Source organism: Megascapheus bottae, chromosome X (assembly GCF_031878675.1).
Source record: "Megascapheus bottae isolate mThoBot1 chromosome X, mThoBot2.hap1, whole genome shotgun sequence".
NCBI lineage: Eukaryota > Metazoa > Chordata > Mammalia > Rodentia > Geomyidae > Megascapheus > Megascapheus bottae.
In genome coordinates, this window is record NC_143547.1 from 80160853 (window position 1) to 80188402 (window position 27550).

At 42.1% G+C, this 27550-nt stretch overlaps 1 protein-coding gene and 1 non-coding gene across 3 annotated transcripts; one reads left to right on the forward strand and one right to left on the reverse strand.

Annotated features, from left to right (window-relative positions):
- Positions 1–446: 446 nt before the first annotated feature.
- Positions 447–518, reverse strand: Trnaa-ugc (transfer RNA alanine (anticodon UGC)). Its single transcript has one exon. It is a non-coding gene; the product is annotated as a tRNA-Ala (tRNA).
- Positions 519–14236: 13718 nt separating this feature from the next.
- Ube2a (ubiquitin conjugating enzyme E2 A) lies at positions 14237–27188 on the forward strand. Of its 2 annotated transcripts, XM_090325638.1 has the most exons (6): positions 14244–14475; positions 14615–14695; positions 15150–15175; positions 23377–23466; positions 25222–25310; positions 25664–27188. In XM_090325638.1, exons 1-6 carry the CDS (start codon positions 14432–14434, stop codon positions 25790–25792), a joined length of 459 nt encoding a protein of 152 aa, XP_090181764.1. In that variant the 5' UTR covers positions 14244–14431; the 3' UTR covers positions 25793–27188. The 2 variants fall into 2 exon arrangements, with proteins under 2 accessions (XP_090181765.1, XP_090181764.1); XM_090325639.1 differs by lacking the exon at positions 23377–23466 and having other exon boundaries at positions 14237–14475.
- Positions 27189–27550: the final 362 nt, after the last annotated feature.

Below are 27550 nucleotides of genomic sequence, written 5' to 3' on the forward strand. Positions count from 1 at the left end.
TGAGCCTCAGCATCACTTCCAGCTTTCTTTCTATGTATGTGGTATCGAGGAATCGAACTCGGGTCTTCGTGCATGCTAGGCAAGAACGCTACCACTAGGCCAAACTCCCGACCCCCCGAGGTTTTTTGTTTGCTTCTTTTGAGGGGAAGGTTAGGCAGTTAATTGGAGATAAATCTCATGGACTTTCCTGCCCAGGCTGGCTTTGAGCCGCGATCGTCAGATCTCAACGTCCTGAGTTGCTAGGATTACAGGTGTGAGCCACAAGCACACAGCTTTTAAAAAGATTTTTCTTCTAACCCCGACATTTATTTTCCAATATAGGGAGGCAGAGATAAGATGGAATTTAGACATTTAAAGTTTAAATGATTTTGAAATATCAATGGTCTTATAAAAAATGCAAAATATGTTTCTGAAGATTCATAGGCAGGTAGTTGACAATAAAACAGTGGAGATGCCGGGAATCGAACCCGGGACCTCATACATGCAAAGCACGCGCTCTACCACTGAGCTACATCCCCTCCTGGGGACAATGGCCTCTCTATCTCTTATTAACCATAAAAAGCCGAAAGTATAGCTATAGGCCACCTGCCCTTGGTTTATGCTTGCGATCTTCGCTCTTCAGTAGGCTTAGATCTGAAGATCAAGATTCAAAGCTAGCCCTTCGAAGCCTGCCGGGGAAAGAAAGCCCATGAGACTCATCTCCAATTAACCATTAGAAAATTAGCGTCTGTAGGAATCTTTTTTTTCCCAGTCTTGGGATTTGAACTCAGACCCTGGGCACTGTCCCTGAGCTCTTTTACTCAAGGCTAGCGTTCTACCACTTAAGCCACAACGCATTTCTGGGTGGTTTTTTTTGTGGTTGGTTGGTTTGGGGCTTTTTTGTACTTATTGGAGATAAGTCTCATGGACTCTCCTGCCCAGGCTGGCTTTTTTTATTTTAATTTTTATTGTAATTAATAGAGGGGTTATAGTCATATTCGCCAGATAGAAGGTGTACAACTTCACACATTGATACCCTTTCTCATGTTTTTGTCCCCTTTTTTCTCCCCCCTCCCCCTGCCCCCAGGTTGGCTTTGAACCCTGATCCTCAGATCTCAAACTCCTAAGTAGCTAGTATTATAGGCATGAGCCACCAACTCAAGACTTCTACATAAACTTTATTTAAATATTCAAAACATACTATTAATACTTTGGTATAATATTTGTTATGCAAATCTACTAGTGAAAAAAATGGCATTCTTTATAGAGGGGGATAAAACTAACCTTACTAATAGCTACAACTTAAGACTTCTCCATCATCAAGTTCACTTGCAAAGGTTCATCTATTAAATTTTCTCTGTAATAATATTTATTTATTTTGTATTTGAAATCTTTTTCACAGAGACAAATGCTTCCATGTACTTTTTTTTCCCTATCCTGGGGCTTGAACTCTGGACCTGATCACTGGTCCTGAGCTTCTTTTTGCTCAAGGTAAGCTCTCTACCACTTGAGCCACAGCACCAATTCTGCCTTTTTTTTTTTTAGTAGTTTTATTGGAGACAAGACTTTCCCATAACGCTGGGAATATGGCTTAGTGGTAGAGTGCTTGCCTAGCATGCACAAAGACCTGGGTTCAATTCCTCGGTACCACATACATAGAAAAAAAGCCAGAAGTGGTGCTGAGGCTCAAGTGGTAGAGCTCTAGCCTTGAGCAAAAAAAAGAAAAAAACAAAAACTCAGGGACAATGCCTAAGCCCTGAATTCAAGCCCCAGGACTGGGAAAAGGGGGGGGGGTGGGAGTCTCACAATTTCCTGCCCAGAGTGGCTTTGAACCGCCATCCTCAGCTCTGGGACCCCTGAGTAGCTAGGATTACAGGCATGAGCCACCAGGGCCTGGCTGCCATCTACTTCTCTCAGTGCACGAGCATATGCTTTTATTTGAGCAAATTCATCTCTCAGAAGTCATTTAAGAATTCTATTATGTTTCTCCTTCTCCTCCTCCTCCTCCTCTTCCTCCTCCTCCATCTTGTGCTTTGCCAGTCCTGGGGCTTGAACTCAGGGTCTAGGCAATGTCCCTCAGCTTTTGTACTCAAGTTAGCATCCTTTATTGATATTTGTCTCTTTTTTGTATTGCTAGGAATAGAAGTTATTTGCCTTTTAATATGATCGTGTATAGCAGATTAATGACTTATAATTAAAGTTTAGAGATTGAGTTGGCAACATAGAAGCTTCCTTTACCCTTGCATTGAGGTCCAAAAAAATATTGCTGGAACTATAGTTTGAGTTTAGGAAATAGATTCACTTCAAATTTATATAGGAATGTGAGTCATGGTTTTTATTTTTTTGTGGGTCATGGGGCTTGAACTCAGCCTTGGTGCTGTCCCTGAGCTCTTCAGCTCAAAGCTACTGCCCTACCCTTGAGCCAAGCCCCACTTCTCATTTTCTAGAGGTTAGTTGGAGATAAGAGTCTCAGGTCCTTTTGTGCCCGGGCTGTGTTTTAATTTTTAACTGAACAAGTCATTAAAGCAACTTGAAATTACTTATCATTCAAATAATGTTACTCATTGAATGACTTTATTGAAATATGTCCAATGTAAACACTATTTTCCTGATAATTTAAGTTAAATTTAAGAAACATCACATATCTAGCAAAACCTAACTGCAAAAACAGTTTAGTGTTCAATAACAGTGGTTGAGGACAGTTCTTATTCAGAACATTTCTTTTCTTTTCTTGTCAGTTAATTGGAGATAAGAGTCTTGTGGACTTTTGTGCCCAGGCTGGATTTGAACTTCAATCCTCAGATCTCAGCCTCCTGAGTAGCTACGATTATAGATGTGAGCCACCTTGCCTAGGTAGAAAATTTCTTTTCTTTTCTTTCTTTCTCCTCTTCCCCTCCTTCCCCCTCCTTCCCTCTCCTTCTCCCTCCTCCCCCTCCCCTCCTCCTCCCCCTCCTCCCCTCCTCCTTCTCTTCCTCCTTCTTCTTCTTCTGCAGTACTGGGGTTTTAACTTAGGGCCTTGCCCCTCCTTCCCTTCCCGTCCTTCCCCTCCTTCCCCTCCTTCCCTCCTCCTCCCCTCCCTTCCTTCTCCTCTTCTTCTTCTTCTTCTTCTTCTTCTTCTTCTTCTTCTTCTTCTTCTTCTTCTTCTTCTTCTTCTTCTTCTTCTTCTTCTTCTTCTTCTTCTTCTTCTTCTGCAATACTGGGGTTTTAACTTAGGGTCTTGCCCCAACTCTATCTTCCAAATACTGAGTTTAAAGTATGCACCACCATGCCTGGCTTCAAAATCCATTTTTATTTTCTTGTCTTATTGGAATACATATGTACTTGTACTTAAAAATGCTATGTTCAGGGCCGGGAGTTTGGCTTAGTGGTAGAGTGCTTGCCTAGCATGCATGAAGGCCCGGGTTCAATTCCTCGGTACAACATACATAGAAAAAAGCTGGAAGTGGTGTTGAGGCTCAAGTGGTAGAGCTCTAGCCTTGAGAAAGTCCAAGGACAGTGCTCAGGCCCTGAGTTTAAGGCCCAGGACTGGCAAAAAAAATGCAATATTCAGGAAGTGGTGCTGTGCCTCAAGTTCTACAGTACTAGCCTTTGAGTGCCTAGCAAGCCCCAAGACCAGAAAAAAATAGTTTTTTAAAAAGCCTGGCACCTGTGGCTCCTGTGAGAATCTTATCACCAATAAACTACTCAGAAAAGGCTGGAAGTGGTACTGTGGTTCAAGTGGTAGAGTGCTAGCTTTGAGAAAGCCCTGGGCTCAGTGCCCAGGCCCTGAGTTTAAGCCCCAGGACTGGAAAAAAAAGAAAAGCAATATCCAGAGACCGGACCTACCAGTGCCTCACACCTGTACTCCTAGCTACTCAGGAGGCTGAGATCTAAGGCTCATGGTCAAATGCCAGCCCGGGTAGGAAAGGCCATGATATTCTCATCAAAAAGCCTGAAATGGCTCGAAGTGGCAGAGTACTAGCCTGGAAGGAAAGAAAAAAGCTCCTGAATTCAAGTCGTAGAAGGATTGGCATAGAAGGATTGGCACAAAAAATAAATAAATAAAAAAAGAATGAGGTGATATGTATGGCATTCGCTTCCCGATTTCTGGTAGTTGTTTGGAGGTAAGAGTCTCTTGTATTTGTATGCCTTGGCTAGCTTTCCTCAGCCTTCAGCCTTTTCGAGTAGCTAGGATTACAGGCATGAGCCACTGGCACCAAATGGCAGGCTGGATTTGTCTGTGCTTTGATGACTCTTGGCCTATGGTTTGTTTGATTATATCTTCATGTATTACTTTCATTTTAGTACTATAAAAAATTACCACCAACTTGATGGCTTAACACAACACAAATTTATTTTTTATACTTTTAGATATCAAGAGTTAAATACGAATTTCAATCTTGGTCTCACTGGTCAGGCTGGCTGCTTCTGAAGGCTTCAGAGGAAAACTTACTTTTCTGCTCCTCGCTTCTTCAAGTTACCATCTCTTGGTCTCTTGGCTTCTGGCTACATTGCTCCAATCTCTGTTTCCATCATCATATGGCTTTCTCACTCTGAGCTCTGACTCCTAATGCATCCCTCATACAAGGACAAGTGGGACTGCATTAGGCCTACCCATTTTGATTTTGGCTGGTCCTGGGGCTTGAACTCAGTGCTTGAGCACTGGCCTTCAGCTTCTTTTTTGCTCAAGGTTAGTGCTCTACCACGTGAACCACTCTCCACTTCCAGCTTTTTGGTAGTTAATTGGAGATAAGAGTCTCATGGACTTTCCTTCATGGGGTGGCATTTGACCATGAGCCTTAGATCTCAGCCTCCTGAGTAGCTAGGATTACAGGTGTGAGGCACTGGTAGGTCTGGTCTCTGGATATTGCTTTTCTTTATTTTTTTTCCAGTCCTGGGGCTTAAATTGGGACCTTTTATGGAGTGGTATAAAATTCAGTTGCAAATATTCATCTATTAAATTTTCTCCGTACTAAGATTTATTTACTTTATATTTGAAATCTTTTCAGAGACAAATACTACCATATACTTTTGTTGTCTGTTGTGGAGCTTGAACTCAGGGCCTTGGCATTATCCCTGAGCTTTTTTGCTCAAGGCTATCTCTCTACTACTTCCAGTTTTTATTTTATTTATTTATTTTTTGCCAGTTCTGGGGCTTGAACTCAGGGCCTGGGCACCATCCATGGGCTTCTTTTGCTCAAAGCTAGCACTCTATCACTTGAGCCACAGCACCCCTTTCGGCTTTTTCTGTTTATATGGTACTGAGGAATCAAACTCAGGGTTTCATGCCTACGAGGCAAGCACTGTAAGACTAAGCCACATTCCAGTCTACTTCTAGTTTTTGAATGGCTGATTGGAGATAAGAATCTCACAAGGACTTTTTTTTTTGGCCAGTCCTGGGGCTTGAACTCAGAGCCTGAGCACTATTATTGGGCTTTCTCAAGGCTAGAGCTCTACCACTTGAGCCACAGCACCAGTTCTGGCTTTTCTATATATGTGGTACCAAGAAATCTAACCCAGGTCTTCGTGCATGCTAGGCAAGCACTCTATCACTAGGCCAAACTCCCGGCCCCACAAGGACTTTTTTGCTCAGGCTGGTTTCAAACCACAATCTTCAGCTCTCAGCCTCTTGAATAGCTAGAATTACAGGTGTGAGCCATTAGTGCCTGGCTGCCATACACATCTACCAGTCAACAATTATATGATTTTGACTGAACAGATTCATCTCTCAGAAGGCATTTAAGAATTCTATTACAGCTGGGTGTGGTGGCTCATGCCTGTAATCCTAGCTATTCAGGAGGCTGAGATCTGAGGATCAAAGTTCAAAGACAGCCAGGGCACAAAGGACCTGAGACTCTTATCTCCAATTAATCTCCAGCAAACGGGAAGTGGGGCTTGGCTCAAGGGTAGGGAGGTAACCTTGAGCTGAAGAGCTTAGGGACAGCACCCAGGCCTAGTTCAAGCACCACAACAGCCCAAAAAAAAGAATTCTATTATAGGCTGGGTGTTGGTGGCTCACACCTGTAATCCTAACTACTCAGGAGGCTGAGATTTGAGGATTGGGGTTCACAGCCAGCCTGGGCACAAAAGTCCGTGAGACTCTTATCTTCTCCAATTAACCACCAGAAAACCAGAAGTGGCACTGTGGCTCAAGGAGTAGAGCACTAGTTTTGAGCAAAAGCGTTCAAGGGTAGCACCCAGGCCCAGAGTTCAAGCCTCAAGACCAACAAAAGAAAAATAATTATATTACATTACTCTTTTCTTTCTTCATTGTGGGGCTTGAATTCTGGGCTTGGGCATTGTCCCTGAGCTCCTCAGCTCAAGGCCACTGCCCTACCCCTGAGCCACAGTACCACTTCCAGTTTTCTATTTTCTAGTGGTTAGTTGGAGATAAGAGTCTCACAGATTTTAGTGCCCAGGCTGGCTTTGAGCTGCGATCCGCACATCTCAGCCTCCTGAGTACAAGCTTGAGCCACTGTGCCTGACTTCTTCTTCTTCTTCTTCTTCTTCTTCTTCTTCTTCTTCTTCTTCTTCTTCTTCTTCTTCTTCTTCTTCTTCTTCCTCTTCCTCTTCTTCCTCTTCTTCCTCTTCTTCCTCTTCCTCCTCTTCCTCCTCTTCCTCCTCTTCCTCCTCTTCTTCTTCTTCTTCTTCTTCTTCTTCTTCTTCTTCTTCTTCTTCTTCTTCTTCTTCTTCTTTTCTTCTTCTCCTTCTTCTCCTTCTTCTCCTTCTTCTCGTTCTTCTTCTTCTTCTTCTTCTTCTTCTTCTTCTTCTTCTTCTTCTTCTTCCTCCTCCTCCTCCTCCTCTTCCTCTTCTTCTTCTTCTTCTTCTTCTTCTTCTTCTTCTTCTTCTTCTTCTTCTTCTTCTTCTTCTTCTTCTTCTTCTTGTTTTCTTCTTCTCCTTCTTCTCCTTCTTCTCATTCTTCTTCTTCTTCTTCTTCTTCTTCTTCTTCTTCTTCTTCTTCTTCTTCCTCTTCTTCCTCTTCCTCTTCTTCTTCTTCTTCTTCTTCTTCTTCTTCTTCTTCTTCTTCTTCTTCTTCTTCTCCTCTCTCTGTCTCTGTCTCCCTCTCTGTCTCTCTGTCTGTCTGTCTGTCTCTCTCTCTCTCTCTCTCTCTCTCTGCCTCCCTCCCTCCCTCCCTCTCCCCCCCCCCCCCCTCTCTCTCTCTCTCTCTCTCTCTCTCTCTCTCTCTCTCTCTCTCTCTCTCTCTCTCTCTCTCTCTCTCTCTCTTTGCTAGTCCTGGGGCCTGAACTCAGAGTCTGGGCACTGTTCATGAGCTATTGTGCTCAAGTTAGCATCCTGCCACTTTAAGCCACAGCTCCATGTCTGGCTTTTAAAAATGGTTAATTGGAGATAAGAGTCTCATAGACATTCCTGAGTGGGCTGGCTTTGAACCACAATGCTTATATTTTGGTCTTCTGAGTAGCTATGGAATACAGATATGAGCCACCAGTGCCAGCAGGCTTAGCCATTTAATCAGGGAAATAATTTCTCTATTTTCTCACTTAATTTAATCATACCTATAAAGTTCCATTTCATTTACCTAATAAAGTAATAAATTCACAGGTTCTGAGATGAATTTTGATGTGGAGATTGAGGGGACATTATTTGACTCATGACACCATGCCTTCATTTCCTTTGATCTAGAAATTCAGCAGATTCCTACATTAAAAGCCTTAACTCCAAACTTTTTTTTATTGTAATTAGTAAAAGGGTTACATGATATTTGCCAGATAGAAGGTGCATTAATTCACATACATTGATACCCTTTCACATGTCTTGGTACCCGTATCCCTCCCCCCCCACACCCCCCACCCGTCTTGGTTTTCCCCCCTTCCCTATCAAATTTCAAATATCCAAATACAAATAAATTCAATAAATCAGATAACAAGGTGAGATACTATACCAATATGAGATAACCAAGGGACAGCAAAGGAGATGAGAGACAACATAGTACATTAAGGACAACAATCATTCATTATATGGCTTTTGTTTCACTATCCTGGAGGTCCTTTCAATTAGCTTCACATTATATGTCCTTATGTATCAAGATTTTGCTCTATTGTAAATCTCTGCTAGTAGAGCCCAAGGTTTCTACTGATTATGACGAATGAGGGAAACCATTGAGCCTAAGGTCCTTTGAGTCTGGCTTACTTCACTTAATATGATTTTTTCTAAGTCTTTCCATTTCCTAACAAATGGGGCGATGTCATTCTTTCTGACAGCAGCATAGAATTCCATTGTGTACAAATACCACAACTTGTTGATCCACTCATCAACTGAGGGACATCTAGGTTGGTTCCATATCTTTGCTATGGTGAATAGTGCTGCAATGAACATGGTTGTGCTAGTGGGTTTAGGATGTCCTTGTTTCTGGGTGGTTGGGTAAATGCCAAGTAGTGGAATTGCTGGGTCATAGGGGAGTTCTATGTTTAGCCTTTTGTTAACTCCAAACTTTTATATTCCCTATCCCCTATTTCCTAAGAGCTGTAAATGGACAGCAAATTACTACTTTGTCTCCAGGAGCAAACACTGTGGCCTCTGTTGATTTTTGTGAATTTCTGGGCTCCATTTGAGATTTGGGAGTCAAGAAAGACATTGATTGTATTTTCTATCGTCATTTGTATTAAATTTTATCAAGGAATTGTAAGACTATACGCCTGATTTCATTGAATAACAGAAATACAAGCAGTTCTATAACCCTGGAAATCATAGTTGATTTGTTATTTTCCTTTGACCCAGTTTAGAAATATTAGCATAAATTCCACATTATGAATTTCCATGAAGGATTTTCTACCATTCACTCCTTTTTTTTTTTGCCAGTTCTGGGGCATGAACTCAGGGCCTCCTTGGGCTTTCTCAAGACTAGAGCTCTACCATTTGAGCCACTGCACCAGTTCCAGCTTTTTCTATGTATGTGGTAACTGAAGAATCAAACCCAGGGCTGTGTGCATGCTAGGCAAGCACTCTACCACTAGGCCAAACTCTCGGCTCCATTCACCAGTCATATATCCCCATATTTCACACAGCCTTCTCTTTCAGGAGAATTTACTTGAGTGCAGGGTTTTTTTTCTTAGCTTTGTTGGTTTAAGGCTAGCAATCTACCACTTGTGTCATACCTTTGACTTCTGGATTTTTGTTATTTAATTGGAGATAAAGAGTCTCACAAATCTGTCTACCCAGACTGGCTTTGAACCTTGACTCTCAGATCTGACTCTCCTAAGTAGCTATGATTACTGGCACAAGCCAACAATATCAGATAAGACTTCATCTTTTTTTTTTTTTTGCCTGTCTTGGGGTTGAACTCGGGGCTTAGGCACTGTCCCTGAACTGCTTTTGCTCAAGGCTAGAACTCTACCATTTGAGCCACAGCACCACTTTTGGCTTTTTCTGTCTGTGTGGTACTGAGGAACGGAATCTAGGGCTTCAGGCATGCTAGGCAAGCACTCTACCACTCGGGCACATTTCTTCGACCTCAGGTATGACTTCTAAGTTGGGGGTCAGGGTGGGGGAACAGCTTTACTGGGAAGAGGATATTTCTGCAAACTGTCAAGATTAAATGAAGGTAAGAACAATGCTTGGCAAACTGTGTTATATTTTAGGATGTTCTAGCCTGGTACTGGTTTGGAAAACCATCTTCTGTGTTACTACTTGCAATGACAATCCTTCTTTGAATGAGAATTGTGAGAGCGCAGTGTTCTGATGATGCGATTGCATTCTGTTGCTAGAGATGCTTTTAGTTAATAGGTACCACAGGACTTCCAACCACTTTGGTTCGTGAATCTCTAGGTGCCTTGATCGTTTGGTGGAAGGAGGGGGAAGAAAGGTGATTTCAAAGAGCAGACGTGTGTGAGAGTAAGACGCCTTCAAGAGGTTGAAGAAGGAGGTTTGTGAGTTGGAGGCCAGCCATGGCAATTGATGGAGATTCTCGTCTCCAAACAGGCAAAATTCAAACAAAGGAGTAGATAAAGCTACAACAAACTCAAAGATATCTAGATGTTATAATTCGTTTCTATCCAATCCAGGAGGCTTTAAGGCCCTTTTGTACATTCTAAGGACACATACACTGCCTCTCAATGGGGGTAGATGTGATTTTTCTCTCATGCTCTAACTCGCTAAGCTGCCTAAATGGTGCCAGCCCTGGATGCGAGGGCACATAATCAACTCATCACACTCACTTCTCCAAGCTGATGGCTCAGTAGTCCTCAGTGGAACTCTCTAGTCCCTAAGTTCAGTTCTCCACGTCTACAGAATATTTCACTCTCTACCCCCTATTCACACTGTATTTTCCCCTAAACTTCTGAATTCGTCTCTCTCAAGCATCTGTTTTATGCCAACATTGAAATATGCTTATTTCAAGATCCCTAACCCCCTAGGATCTATCCATATCTTCTCAAAGTTATTAAAGCAAACACTAATCTAGGTTCTACTAAGATGAAATTCAGTGGTTAGTTAATGTATTTTGTGGCACTGGGGGTATTAAAGGCCTCATACCTATGATCTATCTATCCACTCAGCCCATCTAGCAGATTTAAGTTTCTAAATGAGATGATTTCAAGAGAGGTAAGTTATTCAGGGTGGGTCTGGCCTAATCAGATAAAACCTTCAAGTGGATGGAATTTTCCTTGAGATTCAAAGTATGAAAATTCAATGTGAGAGGAATTCTCTGTTGCTGACTTGAAGAGGGTTACCAGGCAAAAGGATGTAGGCAGTCTCTCAGAGGGGAGGGTGGTTCTCATTTGGCAGCTAACAATGAAACCTGGACCTCAGTCATAAAACTGCACAGAACAGGACTTTCTGTGCAACCTGTGCTAATCTGTGAAGTGGTAAGAAAATCATAATGTTTGCTTTTACAGATCCTGTTTTTGCTAATATCACCTGTGTCCACTTAGTAGCTGACAAGTTTCTCTATGCAAACAAAAGGATTTTTAAAAATTTCTTTTTGTATCCCCATCTTACCAGAGACATAATCTAATGTTATGAGGGACATTTGACTGATAAGTGTGAGTTAATGCAAGATATAAATCATTGGCTGTACTGGTTGCTAGTCAACAACGTGTGTAAACAAATTTTTGCCTCTAGTGTAAATAAATTCGTGCATATTTGAGAACTGCTGAACATCTTCATTCATTAAAATGGATGTCATATCAGTCCCAACAATTCAGGAAATACCACTTAAATTGTTTGGTTTTTTTGTTGTTGTTTTGTTTTTTGGTGCTGATCCTGGAGGTTTGAACTCTTGGCTTAGGTGCTGTCTGAGTTTTTTTGCTCAAGGTTAGGAGGCTATCACTTGAACTCCACCTCCACTTCCGCTGTGTGTGTTAGGGGTGGTGTGCGCGCATGTGCATGTACACTTAACTGGAGCTAAGAGTCTCACAGACTTTCCTGCCTAGGCTGATTTCAAGCAATGATCCTCAGATCTCAGCCTCCTACGTAGGTGTGATTACAGGCATGAGCCACAGGTGTTTGGCCTCACTTAAAATTGGTTTCTCATTCGTAATTATAGCTATCAGGAGACTGAGAGAGGCTGAGATCTGAGGATTATAGTTTAAAGCCATCCTTGGCAGGCAAAGTATGTGAGTCTCTTATGACCAATTAACCAAAAAGCTGTAAGTGGAACTGTGTTTCAAGTGTTAGAGTGCTAGCCTTGTGCAAAAACTCTCAGGAGGAATTGGATGAATCTAGAGCGAATCATGTTGAGTGAGACAAGTCAAGACCTAAGGATCAAAAGGCGCATGGTATCCTTAATATGAGGCTATTAAATCCAAACAGTACAAGAGCGAGGACTCAATAACTGCATACCCAAAGCTATGGACATGGTAATGGAAATATAAACATAACTATATAGTCATAAAAACCTATGACTCTATAGACATAATGTTTTATTTCATAAATTAATATGTTTCTATGACATACAAACCCTTAGCCTAATTTTGATTAAGTTCTAAATACTAAGTCCCAGAGATTGTAAATAGAGATTCCCTCCTTGAACACTTGTTTGTTAAACTTGTTATTTAAAATATGATGTAAAAATCAATGTTAATAAATTCTTTAATAGAAAAAGAAAACTCTCAGGAAGGGCCAAGAGTTTGGCCTACTGGTAGAGTACTTGCCTAGCATGCACAAAGATCCAGGTTCAATTCCTCGGTACCACAAACACAGAAAAAAAGCTAGAAGCGGTGCTGTGGCTCAAGTGGTAGAGTTCTAGCCTTGAGAAAAAGAACCTAAAAACAGTGCTCAAGGCCAGGACTGGCAAAAAACAAAACAAAAACAAACTCTCAGGGACAGAACAGCACGTATGCCTTGAGTTCAAGCACCAATATTGGCACACACACACATACAAACACACACACACATATACAAACACAAAATGTTTCTCAAAGTTGCTTATTACATGCTATACCCTAATTTCTTTTCTTTTATTCCCCTCCCCCCACTGTGTGGCTTGAACCCAGGGTCTGGGTGTTGTCCCTGAGCTCTCTTGCTCAAGGCTAGCTCTCTACCACTTAGAGTGAAAGCAACTCTTCCAGTTTTCTGGTGATTAATTGGATGTAAGAGACTCAAACTTTCTTGTCCGGACCACAATCCTCAGATCTCAGCCTCCTGAGTAGGTAGGATTACAGGTGTGAGCCACTGGCGCTCTCCTATTCCCTAATTTCAAATTTACCTTAGAGGTTAAAGCTGCAGCAATTGCTCTTTTTATTGTCTTTTCTCCACATTCAATGGGTTGCCAAGTCTTCCTCATGCACCTCTTGCCCAAATTTTCTGGTATTGCCCAGTGTCATATCTCCACATGGAATGCAATTGGAATCTCTTAGCATTTCTCTTAGGAGCGATTTCTGATTAGCGTTGTTCTCGTGATGTCAATTCTTTGTTCAAATACCTTTGAAGGAATCCATTAATTTGGCATTGAAGAGTCTTCAGGACTTCAGTCAAAGCTACGTTTCTGAGAACTTCTGCAAATGTGTATTTTGGCTACGTGCTAGGTTGTTTTTGATTGATCTTGAATATTTCTGTCACGTTGTTATTACTTTTGCAGGTCCATGTACTAATCGTGACATTTCCTGCTATTTCAACTTTTCCACGTGCATCTTACTTTTACTTGATCTACTGTCCTTCCAATTGTGTGCAGTTGGATAGTCTCATACCTTGGACTCTTCGGAGCCATTTGGCTTGTTGAACTGTCAAAGGGAAATGTGGTTCCAGAGTCAAATTGTGAGTGTCTAGAGATTTTAAAAAAAAAAAAAAAAAAACAACTGTTCTGTTTGCATGAAGTTGTCATTGTCTCCTCCAGGAAAGTCAACACCATTTTATTTATTTTTTGGGGTGATCACTGGCCTAAATATTGGAATGGAAAGCCTCACATTCATTCCATGGGAAAGGGATCCAAGAGCCTCTTTCATAGTAAAAGGTCTTCTTTTGCTTTTACATAATTTTAACTTTTCTGTCTCTCTCTCTCTCTCTCTCTCTCTCTCTCTCTCTCTCTCTCTCTCTCTCTCTCTCACACACACACACACACACACACACACACGCGCGCGCACACACATACACACAGACACACACAGACACACACACTCACTCAGTTTTCCTATCTCTACAGACGTCCTCCTTTTGGAAAACAGGATTGCTTAGACCCACTCTTCCTTCTATTCACTTTTACTTCCAATCTTCTCTTTTCCCTTTTTTTCTCTTTTCTTCCTTTACCGTCACCCTAGTGGTAGTGCTGATTTTAATGTAAAACAAAATAATTTTATCTTCAAAGGAAAAAGAAAAAGAGCTGGGTGCCGCGAGGTGCACCTGTAATCCCAGCAGGAAGATGGTGAGTTTGAGGTCAGCTTGTCTGAGCAAACCAATCCCTCCCGCCAAATACAAGTCTCTGTCTCTCCTTATGTGTCTGCTTCTCTTGTCTCTTTCTGTCTCACACATACAGAGACAGACACAAACACACACAAACACACACACACACACACACACACACACATCCAAAAAAAAAAACACAACACAAAAGGAAAAGGAGGGGGAGTAGGGAAGTTCCCAAGGTTCCTGTTAGTATTGGGAACTGGAAAAGGAGCCTTTTTTCCCGTTAAATTCTTATCCATTTGAGCCTTTCCCTTTCTTCACGCTTACTGGTCATCCGTGGACCATGCCAGCACGACTCCCAGCCTCCTTTGCTAGAATTTAATGACATAAGCAACTTTCGCTCCCCCCCGCGTCCCGGTGTTGGTACGTCCTGTCCGGCGAGAGGCGTTTCACACCCCCCTCCCTTTGCTTTCAGTTTGGTTCAGCCCCCGTCTACTCGGGGGTGGTGCTTAGCCGGCGCCAGACCGACCCTCGTCTCCAGCGAGGCAGTGCGGTTCCGTTGGGCGCTGCCGCACTCTCTCCAGCTCCGGCTCCGGCTTCAGCTCCGGCTCCCACTGCAGCGGCTTCCCCCGAGTCGCGATCTCTCGGTGGATGTTCCACCTCTGACCCGACAAGAGATATGTCTACTCCGGCCCGGCGCCGTCTTATGAGAGACTTCAAGCGGTAAAACAAGCGGGGACATCGGAGGCGGGGGGCTGTGTGCTGGGGCGTTGGGCGGGTCCGGGGGGTTGAGGAGAACTGGCCCGGTACTGACGCGACTTTGGTGGGGGGGGCACGGCGTTCGTTGTGTGTCTCTCTGAAGGTTGCAAGAAGATCCTCCCGCTGGAGTGAGTGGCGCTCCTTCGGAAAATAACATAATGGTTTGGAACGCGGTCATTTTTGGGTGAGTCTGCGTTCCTGGCTCTTGACGAGAAATGGGGGTCACCGAGCGTCGCGCTTGGTATCCCCGGGCAGGCCCCGAGCGCAGGCTTAGGGTGAAAGACGACGCGGGGGGGGGGGGATGTTTGGGTTTGGCTGGGCCTAGGCGCTTCCCCGGAGCCTGTACCTCGATTTAGCTCAGTTCCTGCTGCCAGGGAAAATCATTTGGGGGTTTGGGGGGAGGCATGGTAGGGAAATGGTGGTGGTGGGTGGGATGGTGGCCTGTGCTGTGTTTCTACGACCCCCCTTTCCCAATAACTGGACTTAATAGCTTAGCCCCACGCAGCGGCACTTGATCAGGGCATTAAGGGATGGCACCTCCAGAGTACCCAGTCATCTCCTAAAGGTGAGGTAAAGAGGGGACGCCTCGCCGCCCCCCAAGCGGGAACTGACTTCAATTTTTTTTTTCTGTGTTGTAGGCCAGAAGGTACTCCATTTGAAGATGGTAAGAGACAGTTTATTTACCCTCCTTTCAAGACCCTGATCATCTGGGGAGGGGTGGAGCGATCCCCCAGTCACCCTACAAACACCTTCCCACTTAGAAACCTTAGCCTCTGCCTCCTACAAGCTTGACAGCAAAAGCCAATATGCGGCAGGTTGCTCTAGATGTTGTCTATGGACTAGAAATGGACCTTTTATATTTCCTTCGTCTTGTTTTTTTTTTTTTCTTCCTCTCACTTTGTTTTTAAGACATTCTGGGAAAGGTAGTCAGTATTGAAAAACAAGACTATTGGAAACTGGTGCGAAGGGGTTTTGACGTTTGGAGCTGGAATTTTGCTACTTTCACCACCCCCCCCCCACTGTTATTCTGACTTAGTGTGTAACTAACCACTTGCTGAAAGGACGATCTCAGGGACCATCTGCTTCACAATTCTATCTCAAGGGCAGGAAGTGGTCAGCAGGTGCCTTGTTTTGAGTGTGTGTGTATATGTCTGTGTGTTTTCACTACTGAGTACATGTGGAAATCCTATACACACAATTGTATGCTTTCTATAATCACACATTGCCTGCCTGCCTGCCTCTGGAGAGGCCCTTAACTGTAAAAATTGTAATTTTGTTTTTCTTCAGCCTTGCACCTGAAGAAAAATAAGGTCAGTGCTCACACTGTTTTACTAAAGGCTAGCATTCTACCACTTGAGCCATAGCACCACTTCCTGCTCTGTATGTATCTGTTAGACCTAAAACTCTCACAAACTTTCCTGCCTGGACTGACAATCCTCACTCAAATTTTAGCCTCCTGAGAAGCTAGGATTACAGCCTTGAGCCACTGGTGCCTGGCTGGCTTACCTTTTTAAAACACATCATGTCAATTGCTCTTTAAAAATTGCCTTTTCAGTTTACACGAAAACTGCACAGGTTCATGTGTACTTTCAGCAAATAGAACACACACTATATCCCCTTCACCTAACTCTTTCCTTCTTTATTTGATAGAAATGTCAAAACAAGAAAATGGACATGGACAATTGAATTTTGCAGGAACTCATTTGTGTGTGTGTGTGTCTCTTGAAAGTTCTCTATATTAAAAGGGTTTAAAAAGTGATTGCAGCCTGGGAATGTGGTGTGCGGTAGAGTGCTTACCTAGCATGCGTGAAGCCCTGGATTTGATTCCTCAGAACTACATAAACACGAAAAGCCAGAAGTGGTGTTGTGGCGCAAGTGGTAGAATGCTAGCTTTGAGCAAAACAAGCTTAGTCAGGAACAGTGCCCAGGCCCTCAGTTCAAGCCCCGCAACTGGCAGAAAGAAAGTTCATGAGATTCTTTAGATTTGAACTATTTAAAAAGAAAATCTTTTTTTTCTCAATGGTTTATCTTCCTTTGGTATCACATTTTGAATGCACACACACACACACCCTTCAGTTTGAAGGTAGGAAAGAAAACATTTGTACAAACTACTTACTATATACTTAATGTTACTGAATTGGATTGCTTTTTGGTGTTTCCAGTCACCAAAATGCTGTGAGGTAAATGAAGATCTATAATTTGTCTCAAATACTTAGATTTCCTTAGGGAACTGTGGTCAGTTAGCTCAGTACTTTTAGCTTCGTTTTTATTTCACCTCCTGGCTAAATATCACTGGTCTTCAGTACAGTGAGAGAAATGACAGGAGAGTGAGTGCGTTCCTGCTATTAACCATTTAAATTGGACCTGTGGCAAGAAATACCTAGGCTTAACTTGTTCTCTACTACATTGGGACAAATTCTCTGTACCTAAGCTTTCTGTGCAGATGAACTGTATTTGCTGCAGTTCTAACAAGCTTTTGTGGTGGATACATTGGCTTTCTTTTTTCTTATTTTACTTGGACTGTTTTATGTTAGGCACAACATCATTAATAGCGCATCAGTTTGCTGGAGGTTGGCTACTTAAAATTTCAAGGGTGCTTCTCTTGCTTTAAGTGGTATGAATTGAAAAGGTGTTCATGGAATCCATTATCTGCCTGGACATGTCCCCTTTGACATAACTGGCTCTATTTTGGATGGTGAATATTTCTCTTCTGGCATTACTGAAAGGTATTAGGCTAAAATAACAGTACTCTTGTTTGATTCATATTATCAAAAGTCTTCTGTTATTCCTGGATGCTTCTTCAGGTGCCTAGAACTCCTATACAGATTGCACCATTTATTTTCTGTGTGTGCTGGTCCTGGGGCTTGAACTTAGAGCCTGGGGCACTGTCCATGTGCTTTTTTTTTTTGCCAGTCCTGGGCTTGAGCACTGCCCTTGGACTTTCTTAAGGCTAGAACTCTCCCACTTGAGCCTCAGCACCACTTCCAGCTTTTTTCTATGTATGTGGTACCGAGGAATCGAACCCGGGTCTTTGTGCATGCTAGGCAAGCACTCTACCACTAGGCTAAACTCCCGGCCCCCCCTGTGCTTTTTTTTATGCTCAAGGCTTGGACTCTTACCACTTGAGTCACAGCTCTGCTTTTGGTTTTTTGATGGTTAATTGGAGATGAGTCTCTTGGACTTTGCTGCCCAAGCTGGCTTCAAACCACAATCTTCAGATCTCAGACTCCTAAGTAGCTAGGATTACAGGCATGAGCTATTGACTTTCATCTTACCTATTTTTTCTTTAATGTTTGTTCTGGGGCTTGAACTCTGAGCCAGAGCACTGTTCTTAAGGATTGTATTTTTGTTTGTTTTTTCAGTCCTGAGGCTAGAACTCTGGGCCTGGGTACTGTCCCTGTGCTTTTTGCTCAAAGCTAGCACTCTACCACTTGAGCCACAGCTCCACATTCAGCTTTTTTGTGATCAATTGGAGATAAAGAGTTTCACAGACATTTTAAGCCAGGGCTGGCTTTGAATCGTAATTCTCAGATCTCAGCCTCCTGAGTAGTTAGGGTTACAGGCCTGAGCTCCTGGTACCTGGCTCCAAACTACCTTTGTTTCTATAATTGCAAGGTCCCAATTGAAGAGAAGAAATATTAAGAAAAGGTTTTGATGTTACCGGGCGTGGTTGTTCATGCCTGAAATTCTAGCTACTCAGGAGGCTGAGATCTGAAGATCAAGGTTCAAAGCCAGCTCGGGCACAAAAGGACCTGAGACTCTTTAGAAAATGGGAAGTAAGGCTTGGCTCAAGGGTAGGGCGGTAGCCTTGAGTTGAAGAGTTCATGGACAGCGCCCAGGCTGAGTTCAAGCCCCCTGACCCCCCCCCCAATTTTTTTGTTCTGTTTTGTTTTCCCACACCTGTAGCTTGAACTCGGGTCCTACCAAAGTGCCACTTCCAGCTTTTTCTGATTTTTTTTGATTATGTGGTACTGAGGAATTGAACCCAGGGCTTTGTATATACTAGGGAAGCACTCTACTAAACCACATTTCCAGTCCAAAATTATGTTTTAATGAGAATAACGCCCTCTATTGCTCTGTTTTTCCCTGAGAAAAGAAAAGGGGATTTGTAAAGGAAATTTGATTTGACTTCACACACTTGAAATTAGAGAAATATTCTGGAAAGTTTATACTTTGTTCAAATAATATATGGTAATTACAAAGGTTATAGAATATATTCCTCATATCTAACATTGTTAATAGTCATGGGGATGTACTTACTTGCTTTTCATAAACGTAGAATTCAAAAGAATGTGATGGATGGAGAGTTTGAGGCATTATCTTAAGACTCCATCATTGAATTTATTTTAGAGTAGTTTGCTTTCTCTTCAAGAGTCACAAAGAAGCCAAATGACAGACAATGAGGAATTTTCTTTGGATGTTAGTATTTTCAAAAATGTGTATTTGTGTCTATCTTGTGGCAGATCATGTACTTATTTTTTAGTACAAAGGATTGAACTCAGTCTTATGTTTGCTAGCCAAGTGCGCCCTACCTACCACATGAGCTATGCTCTCAGCCCAGAACATATTTTCCCTTCCTCCCCCTCCCAGACTCTCCCCCTCTCTTTTTCTTTATTGTAGGTTGTGGGGCTTGAACTCAAGGCCTAGATGGCTATCCCTAGCCTCCTTGTGGTCAAGGCTAGTGTTCTACCACTTGAGCCACAATGCCACTTGTGGTTTTGGAGTAGTTCATTTTAGACAAGAGTCTCATGGAGAGTTTTCTGCCTGGGCTGGCTTCGTCCACAATCCTCAGCCTCCTGAGTAGCTAGGATTACAAGTATGAGAGCCACTGGGGCCCAGCACATACATTCTTATTTTTATTTTTTATTTTGCCAGTCCTGGGGCTTGAACTCAGGGCCTGAGCACTGTCCTTGGGCTTTCTCAAGGCTAGAGCTCTACCCCTTGTAAGCCACAGTTCTACTTCTGGCATTTTGTGCTTAGTTGGAGACAGCTTTTAGATTTTTCCTGCCCAAGCTGGATTTAAGCTGTGGTCCTGAGATCTCAGCTTTCTAATAGCTAGGATTACAGTCATGAACCACTGGCACCTGGCAGTCGACTGTTTTTTTGTTGTTGTTGTTGTTTTGTGTTTTTTTTTTTTTTGAGGGGCTTGAACTCTGGGCCTGGGCGGTGTCCCTGAGCTCTACAGCTCAAGGCTACCTCCCTACCCCTTGAGACAGACTGCTCAAGGGAGATAAGAGTTTCATAGTCTTTAGTGCCCTGGCTGGCTTTGAACTCCTACCCTCAGATCTCAGTCTCCTGAGTAGGATTAAAGACGTGAGCCACTGGGCCCAGCTGGGCTCTGTTTTTGTTTTTGTTTGTTTTTTATTATTTTTTTTGCCAGTACTGGCCTTGAGCTCAGGGCCTGAGCACTGTCCTTGGACTTTCTCAAGGCTAGAGCTCTACCACTTGAGCCTTAGCACCACTTCCGGCTTTTTTCTATGTATGTGGTACCGAGGAATCGAACCCGGGTCTTCATGCATGCTAGGCAAGCACTTTAACCACTAGGCCAAACTCCCGGTCCCTTTGCTTGTTTTTTAATAACCTCCTTTTACACAAAGAACTTGAGGTTTAGTCAAACTGAGTGCCTTCTCCCTAGATTTCCCAGCTACTAACCAGAGTTAAGGATTTCAACTAAGATCCAGCTGTTTCTACTTTTCCCCACTCTGATCTATTTTTCTTCTTTATGCTTCCTTATATAATACTTCACCACCTTTAGATATCATATTTACTAATGATGGGGTTAAAGGGCCTCTAGTCTGTTTTGGAGGGACACTACTGGGGTTCACACTTTCTAGGCAGGTACCCTACCTCTGAGCTATGCCTCTAGCTCTGTATGTGCTATTAAACCTGCCCAGTAGTAGAGCAATTTCTTGGTGCTTCATCACTTGCCTATAATTTACAAAGATACATAAGGAAACAAGTGTTGAACTGTCTACCATTCCCACTTTCTTGTATAAAATCCCTAATTTTTTTTTTGCTAGTCCTGGGGCTTGAACTCAGGGTCTGAGCACTGTTCTTGGGCTTTCTCAAGGCTAGAGCTCAACCACTTTAGCCACAGCATCACTTGGAGCTGTTTCTGTGTATGTGGTACCAAGGAATCGAAGCTGGGTCTTCATGCATGCTAGGCAAGCACTCTACCACTAGGCCAAACTCCCGGCCCTAAAGTCCATAACTCTGAAAGGAAGAATTGCACATTCTTCCTCAAGACCCGGGAAGATTTAGATGGTGATAAAGGTAAGGTACATTCATTTCATGCTTTTGTTTTTCCTTTGTTGTTCCCAGGGCTTGAACTTCAAGGCTTGGGTGGGGCACTATCCCTGAACTTCTTTTGCTCAAGGCTAACGCTTTCATCACTTGAGCCACTTTTGGGTTTTTCTGAGTGTTTTGTCTTTGGAGATAAGTATCACAGATTTGCTTGCCTGGGCTGACTTTGAATTGCAATTCCCAGATCTCAGCCTTCTGAGTAGCTGTGTTGACATATGTTGTGGTGGTGAGAATGGAACGCAGGCATTCCCACAGCTAAGCAAGTGCTCTACTCCACTAGAGGAACTTCCCTACCTTCTACTTTGATGTGACCTTTTAACGTTCTTCTCGAATTTTGTAATACATGTTCATACCAAGGACCACTTACAGTGAGCTCCTTCCAGTGAGTGGGGTAGTAAACAACCTTTTGTATTGTTACCTAACAGCTGTAGACATAAAATGACTGTATTCTTCTTTTCTTCCCCAGTAATAAACCTCTTCATCGGAGAAAGGCAGAACTAAATTGCCAACTCTGCATTCACAATAAATGATAATCTATCTGAAGGATGGTCTGTTGTATTACAAATGGGTCATTTATTAAATTCACCAGGGAAATAGAACGTGTATCACATTATAGCAAATAGAAACTCATTTCCTCTCATTTACTTAATTTCTCAGTGAGGGGGGAAAATCTCCCAATTGTGTTTTTGATTTATTTGACAATTGAAAACACGTTGAAAGACAAGATCTCCCCCAGATAACAGCATCCTATAAATCTTGAGTAATGGAGTTTGTTTATTGCCTGCTGTGCGTTCAGGGTTCCTCCCCCTTAGGTTAATCCATATTGAAAGACAATAATTTCAGTAGCAGTAGTCTAAACAGATATCATGAGAGAGATAACTTCGTAGCTGGGCACAGTGGCTCACGCCTGTAATCCTAGCTATTTTCCTGAGGTTGAGATCTGAGGTTCACAGTTCAAAGCCAGCCCAGGCACTAAAGTCCATGAGATTCTTATCTCCGATTACCACTAGAAAACCACTAAGGGGTAGAGCAGTAGCCTTGATAAGAAGAGCTCAGGAACAGTGCCTAGGCCTAGAGTCCAAGCCCCACAACCGAAAAGAAAAGATAATTTTGTGGCTTCTACAGTGACCAAATGTGATTTTTAAATCATTTCTGCTCTGATTTCCCTCCCTTAATGTGACTTAAGTTGATCTTCAGGATTTTAAAATTAACTGTGAAATACTTGCTCAAATTCAGTGTTTTCACTAGTCCCTATTTCATGAAAATGAACCAGTGAACAATTTTTATACTTACTCCTATTTTAAAAATAATTTGAAGAAGTGGCGCTGTGGCTCAAGGAGTAGGGCAGTAGCCTTGAGCTGAAGAGCTCAGGGGCAATGCTCAGGCCGAGTTCAAGTCCTAAGACCAACAGCAACAAAATAATAATTTGAGCTGTGCATCAGTGGCACTAAAGATCACAGTTTGAAGCCAGCCCAGTCAGGAAAGAGATTTATCTCCAATTAACTACCAAAAATGCTGCAAGTGAAGTTGTGGTTCAAGTGGTAGAGCACTAGTCTTGAGCAAAAAGGCTCAAGGACAGTACTTAGGCTCTGAGTTCAAGCCACAGGGCCAACACAAAATTTTAAAGAAAAATGACTTGATTATAGATTTGTATTATTTATGTTAGTTTTGAATCTGTTTTTTTTTCTTTTTTAGTCAGTCTTGGGGCTTGAACTCTGGTCCCTTAGCTCTTCAGCTAAAAGCTAGTGCTCTACTACTGGAGTCACAGCACCACTTCCAGTTTTCTGGTGGTTAATTGGTGATAAGAGTGTCAGAGATTTTTGCATCTGAGCTGGCTTTGAACTCAGATCCTCATCTCAGCATCCTGAGTAGGATTACAGGTGTAAGCCACTGGCACCCAGCTTGTTTTCTTTTTCTTTTTTACTCTGTTGAAAACTACTGCAATTTAAGATGGCATCTGATTGAAATAATGCTTTTGAGGTCTTTTTTTTTTCTTTTTTCTTTTGCCAGTCCTGGGCTTGAGCTCAGGGCCTGAGCACTGTTCTTGGGCTTTTCTCAAGGCTAGCACTCCGCCACTTGAGACATAGCACCACTTCCAGCCTTTTTCTATGTATGTGGTACCGAGGAATTGAACCTGGGTCTTCGTGCATGCTATGCAGGCACTCTACCACTAGGCCAAACTCCCAGCCGCTTTTGAGGTCTTTTATTCCTCTAAAGGAAGGAAGCCAAATTTGGGGCCTAGTTTCTTGTCATTTAACATAAGGATATTTTCAAAGTGCACACTGGCTAGTCATCCTCCAAGCAGCAATTTTAAGTATGTGATAGTTTTTAAGTTTAAGTGAAGAATGGTAAACCAAAGCACAAATCACCCTTGATTTATGGTTCTTAGAATCTTTATCTTTAGAGCCATTCCTAGAAGAGCTGACTTTCTTACCTTCACTATACTATATCTTCACTATTTCCTTTAATACTTGGGAAATAAAAGCCTTATGGAACATTCAAACCAAAGCACTACTGAACAGTGATAAATCCATTTCTTAACGTTTTCTTTTCTGACTTCAGGAACATTTAAGCTTACAATAGAATTCACTGAAGAATATCCGAACAAACCACCTACTGTTCGATTTGTCTCTAAAATGTTTCATCCCAATGGCAAGTACTCAATTTTAATACAGTATTTAAGCGATTATTATAAAGTGCTATACAAGGTGCTACAATTTCCTTTTTAGCTGTCGTAAAGAATCTGCTGTTTCCTGAAATGTGAGCTTGTTTGCAGAGGCTTATTGCCATCTTGAGCTGTAGTCCCAACACTGAAGTAGAAAAGAAACTTGCCCTTTGCTTGGAGTCTTAAGAGCCTCCTGGGTTTGGTGATGTTTGTCATTTACTTATTAAAATACAATTGAGGTTTCCTTTTTTCCCCATCCTGGGGCTTGAATTCAAGGCCTGGGTACTGAGCTTCTTTCTGCTCAAGGGTCTACCACTTAAGCCATAGTTCTACTTGTGGCTTTTTCTGTGATTAATTGGAGATAAGACTCTGCTGTCCCCATTGGTTTTGAACCACAACCCTCGCATCTCACCTTCTGGATAGCTAGAATTTCAGGTGTGAGTCACCTGCACCTGGCTCAGTTTCCTTTGAATGCTAGGCCAGGTCAGTGTAATTATCTTCACTAACATTTAGAAAAATAGTGGTGTATATCAGACTTGCCATAGAACATTTAAACATGGCAAATTCTCTGGCCTCACTCCAGACCTACCAAATAATCAGCTTCCACTGAGGGCCAGGCATGTATTGTTAGGAAAGTGCTGCAGATCTACAGAATTCTTTTTTTTTTAGTCATGGGGCTTGAACTCTGGGCTTGGGCGCTGTCTCTTAGCTCTTCAGCTCAAGGCTAGTTAGTGCTCCACCAGTTTGAGCCACAGTGCCACTTCCGGTTTTCTGGTGCTTAATTGGAGAGAAGAGTCTCAGAGACTTTTGTTTCCAGACTGGCTTTGAATTGTGATCCTCAGATCTCAGCCACCTGAGTAGCTAAGATTACAGGTGTGAGCCACCAGTGCCTGGCACATCTACAGGATTTTTTTTGCCAGTCATGGGCTCGAGCTCAGGGCCTGAGCACTGTCCTTGGGCTTTCTCAAGGCTAGAGCTCTACCAGTTGAGCCTCAGCACCACTTCAGGCTTTTTCTTTGTATGTGGTACTGAGGAATCAAACCCAGGTCTTTGTGCATGCTAGGCAAGCACTCTACCAGTAGGCCAAACTCCTGGCCCCCATCTACAGGATTTTAATGTTCCCCTTTTTCCCCCAGTAGTAAGCTCACAGTGGCTTGCTTTTATAAATTAATAAAATAGTGTTTAGTACCAGATATTTTATATCTGTATGCCAAAATAAACCTGGTGAGTGCTGTGCTTGTAGGAGCCATAGTTTATAAATGTTGTGGAATGAACTTGCCACAGTTTTTTTGTCGGTTTCAGGGCTTGAACTCAGGGCCTGAACACTGTTCTTAGGTTTTCTCCTGGCTAGTGCTTTACCACTTGAACCACAGCACCACTTCTGGCTTTTTCCATATATGTGGTACCCAGGAATTGAACCCAGGTCTTTGTGCATGCTAGGCAAGCACTCTTACCACAATGCCAAACTCCCAGCCTGAAGTTGTCACAATTGTATGGATAAGGGATCCTTGTAGGCATTCCTGCAAAGTAGGGCTCATTTCAGAATGTGCTGTTTATGATATAGTGCTATACAGTTTTCTACCAATCACAATTGACATCCCCTAATCATCACCCTGATTCACTAGAGCAGTGAGGACACAGTAAACTGGTCATCTTTCCTTTCAGTTTTGAAAGCAAAGTGTTATTTTTGTCTGAACTATATTCTTAGAAGTCTTATGTTTAACATACTTCTGTGCTCTTAGTTTATGCTGACGGTAGCATATGTTTGGATATTCTTCAAAACCGCTGGAGTCCAACCTACGATGTGTCTTCTATCTTAACATCCATCCAGGTGAATTTTTCCTGATTGTTGACTGTGACCTCTGATGTGTTTATACTAGTGACTGTTTTTGGAAAGTCCTAACTTAGACCTTTTTGAGGCAAAGCTTATTTTATATATAAAATCAGACCATAAATACCCAAGCTACCAAAAAACCTGTATGTGTCTAGTCTTATTTGCAATTAATGCCATATAAAGTTACTATGCTAATGACATCCAGTTTAACTATTAGGTAAGACAATCCTATTATCACTGATAAAATAGTTGTTTTTTTTACCCACATATATATATATATATATACATATATATACATATATGTGTGTGTGTGTGTGTGTGTATGTATGTATGTTTTTTTTTCTCTATAGTCTCTGTTGGATGAACCCAATCCGAATAGTCCGGCGAACAGCCAGGCTGCCCAGCTGTACCAGGAGAATAAAAGGGAATATGAAAAACGTGTTTCTGCAATAGTAGAACAAAGTTGGCGTGACTGTTGACCACAAGTGGAGTAAAAGAAGAGGCTGGGCATAAAAAAATTATGTGTTTATCACATTATTAATGCTAATGACATTACATTTACTTTATAAAAGCAAATAGCTGTTGTGCTGTTTCTGTCTTCCTTTGCCAAGCTTTCTCTGCTTCTCTACCCTCCTGTTGACATGAGACACTCTACGAAATCCAATGTACTGTACCTGGGTTACTTGCAAACATTACTAGTACTTAATAACTCTTTTCTATCGTGTCTCACCTGTAACCTCCCAGGCAGTTTACCTGTATTTCTGTGCTTTACACTAAGCTTTTAAGATGTTGTTTAAGTGGCTCTGATACATACTCTGATGACCAGGATATATATTTTTAAAAATTTGTTTATTTTTGGTGTGTGCCAGCCTTGGGGCCTGAATTCAGGGTCTGAATGCTGTCCCTGTGCTTTTTTGCTCAGGACTAATGCTCTCACTACTTGAGCCACAGTTTTTTGGTGTTTAATTGAACCAAGAGTCTCCTATGACTTTCTTGCCCTGGTTGCTTTCAGCCACAATTCTCAGATCACAGCCTCCCGAGTAGTTCGGATTACAGGCATGAGCCACTGCTGCCTGGTGGCTCAGGATGTCATTTTTAAGAAAATGATAGCTCAAGTGTTTCATCCTGGTTTAGTCCTTCCCTTAGGCTAATACTTGGAAGTGAATGTGTTTAGAATGTGGCCTATAGAAAACAAGGAAATAAATGGTATGCAAACATGTTCTGGAAGGGAAATGAAAACAGAAAGTATATGATATTAGTATCTAATGGTATTTACTGGTGGAAGGCTAGTGCTAAAGGACCTGGCTAAGGGGCAAAGTGATTGTAATAACGTATCTGCTTGCAAGAAGAGTAATGGGACACACCTGCTAAGTTTCTGAATCCTGGTCTTCTGATATTTAAAAAATTTCTTTAAAAAATTATAAGGATGTACAGAGAGGTTAGTTTTTTTTTCTTTTGAAAGGTGTGAGAGCAGAGGAATGGATGCAATCATTAAGCTTTTGAGTTATAGAAAGTGGACGATTCTTTAATCCTACAGGAAATGTTAACCTAAACTTAGAATCCTCCACCTTTTTTTTTCTTAGTTTGTCACAAATATGTTCCCTTCCTTGAATTAACTATTTTCAACTTAAATCCTGAGTTACTTCTGCATGCTTCAGTTTCTTCCCTTTCAGTTTTATGAGAAACTTTAAATCAATGTCTGCAATCTTTCTTTGGATATTTACACTTTTAGATACACAAAACGGGACAAAACTTAAAAGTGTTTTGTCTAATTGCTATTTTTTATGCATTCATTGCTCTTTAGCGTTGCAAAAGTAACCCATGTAAAAAATGTACATTTTTCAAAAGTTGTAAATAAAATAACCTTAAAATTTTGTCCTTGAGGTATAATTATATTTTAGCTCAGTCTGAACTTTAGTACCACTTTTTTTGAGGAATCTCTTTATCTACTACTCATTTCCCCCATTTAAATGCAAAAAATAATAACACCAGGAAGGGATAAGAGGATAGGATGGAAAAAAACGTTTTTTTCTTTTCAGTCATGGTGTTAACTGCTTTAAAAACCATTTCACAGAAACTGGGTGCCTTGTGGCCCTGTGGCTCTTGCCATAATCCTAGCTACTCAAGATGTTGAGATCTGAGGATTGGAGTTCAAAGCCACCCAAGCAGGAAAGTCCATGAGACTCACTATCTCCAATTATGCACCAAAAAGCCAGAAGTAGAGCTTTAGCTTAAGT